The 6,000-nt window shown below is 45.6% G+C and overlaps 1 protein-coding gene across 1 annotated transcript in view; it reads left to right on the forward strand.

The window, feature by feature from the left end:
* The window catches only part of T265_03902 (hypothetical protein), a gene marked incomplete at both ends in the record, with an annotated part of 30,318 nt that overhangs the window by 23,719 nt on the left and 599 nt on the right, over positions 1–6,000 (forward strand). The window contains 2 exons of the mRNA XM_009168503.1: positions 4,148–4,234; positions 4,815–4,967. Coding sequence (XP_009166767.1) covers positions 4,148–4,234; positions 4,815–4,967 — 240 coding nt within the window. The remainder of the gene's footprint in view (positions 1–4,147; positions 4,235–4,814; positions 4,968–6,000) is intronic.

Raw genomic sequence — 6,000 nt, forward strand, 5'->3', positions numbered from 1 at the left:
CTTGTCAAGCCCTCAGGTGTGCGTAAGTAGCAGCTGTCAAATTCTTTATTTTTCCCATCTCCAAGCCATAATTTAGTTTCTGACCTGTTTGCGCATGTGTCGGTCTCGCATAAACTGAATGTGACGGTAACTTGCGTTGGCTTCTTGCACAAACAATGAAGCAAAATATACACACATTGAGTAGCTGTATGTTGGCGTGCGATTGTATTGAGAGTATCTGTTCCAGCTGCTTAGTAACTGGCTGCGACTGTCGTGATGTAATGCTGTGACCTTGTGGCGATGACCGACCCGCTGAATTTCTTGTGCGATGTCTGCGTTGGGGAATGGGTGGAAGTTGGCATAGCCATTGAACATAAATGAGATGGGAGCGACCTCACCGCTGGGCTTTTTGACTTGTCTGTTTGTCGGTGTGTTTGGTCCATCAGGATATCATTTAGCAGGGAGCATGGGCAGTGTGACTTTCGCCTCATTTGGTGGAAAGTGCATCCCCAATCCGATATTCGTGATGCGCGCGTTCAAAGTTTTGTCTATCTCTCAGACCACTGGCAGGACGCATGTGTGAGCTGAACCAGCTTAGCTACATGTGGGCAAATCAGCTCGACTGCGGAAAAGTGCATTTCCTGCGCTTGTGACTGAATGAAAAGTCACTGAATGTGCAAAAAGAGTCATTAAAAGTATTGAAACAAACGACTCGGGACGCGCTGCACCGTTATACGCGTTGTAACAACGTAGCGTTCACTGTGACTGTGTGTTGATTTCACCCTGATTACCTCTAACTAATGCACGCGACCTACGCCACTGGCACGCACTTCAAGTTTAATCAGGGTCAGGGCCCTTGTTTCAACACGCACATCCAAAGATTCTGTTGAACAGTGGAGTGAGAAACTAAGGTAGTAACCTCAAGCTCAGAATGGAGCATGAGGTCCATAACCTCATTCGCAAGTTTGTCAACTTTTGACTATTTGAGGATGGACTTGCTTTATTGTACGACCTTTGAAGTATGCTTTCAGATTCTGTAGAACATCAGGGGATGGCCTTGTCAATCGACAATCGCAGCAACGCTTGTTGTACTGTCTCCCTGAGTATCGTGACGGATACTACGGCTACTAGGTTGATAAATTACATGTAATTTGAAACTTCTGCATTGTTTCTCTGAATTTCAACTCCGCTGTAAGTCGGTACGTGCAAGAACCGAAATTACTGGATTGGAGGTTGATCCCTTGCCATCAGCGTACCGTGTTGATGAGAAGTGGTCCTTACTGCAGAGCATTTGGGACTAGTATTTCATGCCTGAGTACCTCTACTACAAAAGACTTATAGAATGGGTTTTTGTTTCGCATGAAGGTCAATCAACGGGTCAGTCATCCATAGCACTGACCAGGCTATGATTTCCATCAACCTCTGGCTGCGAAGTGCTGCAACTTTTTAAGCCGTGCATGCAAACAACGATTAGGGAACAAGGCACAATAAGTTTTCACGAAGTAGTACTTCCGTAATACGCACTCATGGACATACACAATTCGGTTGAATTGCGAATCCAGAGACACCAATGTATATAACAATTATCGACTAACTCATGTTATACCACACCAGAGATAGAGTTTGAACTGGCCATCAGATTCGGTACCTTATGTATAACTTTGTCGGCGTAATTAAGTTAACTATTGCGTTAGTGGTGATGCGCGTTTGACCCCGGAGCCAGATTAGGTGGTTGGGACTGGGGAATACACCTTTTCGTGCCATTTGTGTTCGAAACTTTTGCGGTGATCTATGAAGTGAGTAGTATTCAGCAACAGTCTGATTCAATTAATTTGACGATTCAGTCGCAGACGTCATTCAGACTAGTTGGCCGATAAGATGCTGGTTTTGTGGAAATAGACATCCCTCAACTCAAGAGGGGAAGTCCTTGGAGGAGTCGAAGATGTGGAAGTGTTTTGGTTGATCACGGAGACGACCTATGTGAGGGTATGAATGATTCACCTATACTTCATGTGAAACAGACAAAGTCGTATGAAATTTATAAAAATGGTATCGTTGCTACATATGCCACTCGCTAACGATGAAATATTCGTGGTGTCATTCACCCTATTACAATTACCCCTTCAATACATCTTAAATTTGTTCGATGGTGATGATTAGCGCTATATTCCAAATGCGAGCTAGTCACACTCCTGGCCGGACGATTGAGGGTTCTAATGCGTTAAGCTGTAGCACTCTCCCGGTGCCTAGCTGCCATGCTACCCGAAGGAAGCACGAGGGCTGGGATACTGCCAGGTTGCCCAGGCCTAGACAGGGGAAGTCGAGAGGCGGAAGTCGGATTCGAACCACGGACCTTCCGGTCAGTAAATTCGCGCTCTTACCACTTGGGCCATCTCGCCCCAATTGAGGGTCAAACTACCAGCCGAGAGGTCGATGGTTCGAAACTCACTGGAGATGCGTGCTGCTGCTGATTCCTAATAAGGATGAAACAGCTGTTTTTCAAAACAGGACTTTATCAGCTTTGAGTTTTTGCAGTTCTTTTTCAACAAACTGTACAATCCATTGATCGCATTTTTACCACGCACTTGGGTATCCACGGTCTACAGAATTGGTGTTCAAGATGTCCACAGCTAGTTCTGTAGCGACAAACGTTACAATCGAGCCGCTCCATCGTACAACATCTTAGGATGGCTGCTAAAAACAACAATTACGTCCTTATAGCCGTTTGAGATTCCCCCTAGAAAAGGCTGTTTATAAAACACCCGGAGATTAATGGCGGGAGAGTTGATTTCCCTCTTCAGTATGCCTACGAACTGCATAACAAATGTTTTGTAGAGAATACTAACAGCCTTGTATTACCTGGGTAGTGATACGCGGTGGCAAATAAGATAAGCGATCCGCCTTGCTTATCTTTACTTCGTTGCACAGCTGATTATTCCTTGCACTGCAGTCAACCCATCTAATAAGAAAACTTGCGCACTGATACTGTACCGTACCTGCTAACGGTACTAGAGTGGCGCGACGTATCCCCGCAGCCATGTCGGGTGTGGGTCTATAGGTCGACTAGCTGCCTAATTCAGAATGACTCATCCAAGCAGCACAGCAGGCTAAGGTCCCATCATCGATGAACATTTCGATTGCAAATTCTGTGACCTTCTCGTGTTATTGTGTGTGAACGCACAGGCTTGATGCGACAGCTGAAGCCTGGCCTGTTCTGTCTCTTGAAGCCGTTGGGCATATGGTTTCCGAAACATCGCGACCTCAGAACCGTCATGGTATTATTGGTCGGCCTACTGAGGTACTATATTTGAGAAAATTTCGTGTAGCCGCTAACCAGACTTATTTGCACAGTACCAACTAATAAAACTGCGTTCAAGCTGCAAACTAATTCCAGGGCACATTGGTGAGATATGTGCATTCTGTGACAAATACATAAAGCGAAACGACGAAAAAACATATTCCCAACATGGAAGCATGAGTAAAAAGGATGGGATGTTCCAGATTGCCTACTGGAATTCCTGGTTCGAATCCACTGAGCCCATATAAAGTAGTATCAACTCGGATGACTGGGTAGCATGTAAAAAGTACTACGAAACAATTGTCTTGCTTACCTGTCTGCTTTCTCAGATTCACCTAGTCATGCAGCGCTTAAGCTCTGTATTTTTGTACCGTGAGCTCGATGTTCCTCAAACGCAGTTTGTTGCCGTAACGATGACCCCGATCGCCCCAGGTGGTTCTTCCCGAAGGACTTGCTAGTACTTTTTGGTGTACTACAGTGTGCTCGGGTGAAATCGTTTGGTCCTCAAGGCGATGCAGTACGGCTTTTCTGCAATGCAGCAGAAGCCGGGACGGTATTTAACTTGAGATCCTGTTTAAACGTGCTTACTCATAAGTAGCTAGTTGTCGCTGCTGAAACTAAGAGCCTCCACTCGAAGCATGCCACTCGCGACCAAGCTTCGGTGGACGTTTATTGAGTTACTGCTTAGGTCCTGCGGATCACAGTGCAAGTCGGAACGATCACGCAACGGCAGCTACGGGTTCTGCTCACAGTACTATTTTCAACGAAATCACAAGAAGGCTGATTTCATGAGTTTGGTCGGTGGTGGACGCTTCCCAATTTGTCGATCCAAAATTATCCAAATGAACTCTCTTTTCATTCCATTAACAGGCTGTGATGGACAATGGCCCGGCTAGACTGAAGTGCGTTTCACAAGAGTTGCAATCGGCAGGTGACCTCCTCTCTGACCTCGCTGAGGTATGTCTATTCTCTACTTATCCTGTTACCCAAAAGGCGTTTTTTGAGTTCACCTTATCTCTGCGGTTAGAAAAGCAATGCCTCACGCTGTTTTTTTTAACAAAACCACTTGATTCTTATCTGCATGTGGAGTCATAACCAGCAACTTCCACTGAGTTGAGTCTACGGTCCAGCGTACCTGGTGTGCATGGCTTACAGACGCCTTATTGATTTACCGTAAACATGGACGGTAAGCTAAAGATGTCACTTGTATGGTGTAGACCAGCTATACCCCGTCAGCAGTTCAACCATTCACCATTAGGAAGTAATCTTCGTCAGGCATGTTAGCAGTGTGATTCTCTGTGCTTTTAGCAGCTGACTGACCCGATCTGTCGTTGCGTCAAGTTTCGGCGGTTGGATTTGCTATGTCTTTCTCAAATGGTATATAGATACGCATGTGGATTGACAAAACCAGGTGCATAACTGGCACAAGTTGTCCAATGCATCTAAGTCGCAATATGTTAGCAACTCATGTGAGGCAGCAACTCGATTCCCTTCTGATAACTTTGACAGATTTTCCTCATTTGCACCACACCACTAGATTTCTACAGTTCGCAAAGAAGATTATGAGTTCAACAAAGGTCGGACAGAATACGAAGATATTTTGCAGTGCAACAATCTCCCAAGTAGCGCTACCGCCCGAGGACATCAAGTCCCAGCCGCGTTTCTAGTGATGGCTAGTGGATTGGACAAGGTAAGTTTCGCGACACTTTACATATCCAGACGTTTCTATTCACTACTACAGCGTGATTATCAAGCTGCCGTGAAAAATCGTTGTTGGTGTGATTTTGTAGACCGAATTGACCACTTTTCTTCCACCGACATTTCTACCATCCCATCAGCTCTAAAGCATCAAACAACGGGTTTACTGTGAGAAAAACCGTGCTGTCGAACAATCTCCATTTGCGCTTTAGTGTTGGACCTTTTCTCCTGATCTGAGATTATATCGTTTTTAGCATATTACTTAATACGGATACCGAGTTAATGTTGGTGCAGTCTTGAAATGTGGACAAACCAATAACTCGATCGACACAGCCAAGGTGTGTTACTGGGTCACTATCCGAGGCGTCGGGTTTACCACTCAAATCGCTCAAGTGCGAACATGTTCACCTGTTCACATGTAATAATTCAGATGTGTCCAGCGTTTGCTAATGGAGCAATGGTAGCACACTGGCCTCGCATGTCAGATGCGCGGAGTTCAAACCCCGGCGTGGCCAAGGAATGTACTACCGATGAGCTTTAATAAGAGGGGAAACTCGAGTCCGGTGCTTTCGTCGTCTGTCACAGACTCACCAGAATAACTGTATCAAGGCGGGAGGACGACTGTTCAAACGAGAGTGATGTGAGCATGAATCCCACAAGTCTCGCAACCACCCACAGCCAAATAAATAATAACTCTGTAATTATGGTGACACCAAGTGAAAGGGATACGAATAAGCCGAGGTCGCATCTTCTTAGCTAGAACATGCGTGGCTGCAGCCCCCTAGGGCCATGGAATGCAACTGATCACAGGGTTGTTACTTCCTAACCAGTTTGCGGTCGCGTGCTGAGTAAGGAATACTCACCAAGTTCCAGCGATGATGTCTCAATTTAGTACGATGCTTAGCCGCTTTTTGAATGTTATTCGCTGGGGACGTGGTTTTTTGACTACCATTCTCTTCTCAATCATTACTGAGGCGTTTAATGCTTACCGCTGTATGGCGGGTTTGCGCCCTTGGGGTATTTTG

Source organism: Opisthorchis viverrini (assembly GCF_000715545.1).
Source record: "Opisthorchis viverrini unplaced genomic scaffold opera_v5_58, whole genome shotgun sequence".
NCBI lineage: Eukaryota > Metazoa > Platyhelminthes > Trematoda > Opisthorchiida > Opisthorchiidae > Opisthorchis > Opisthorchis viverrini.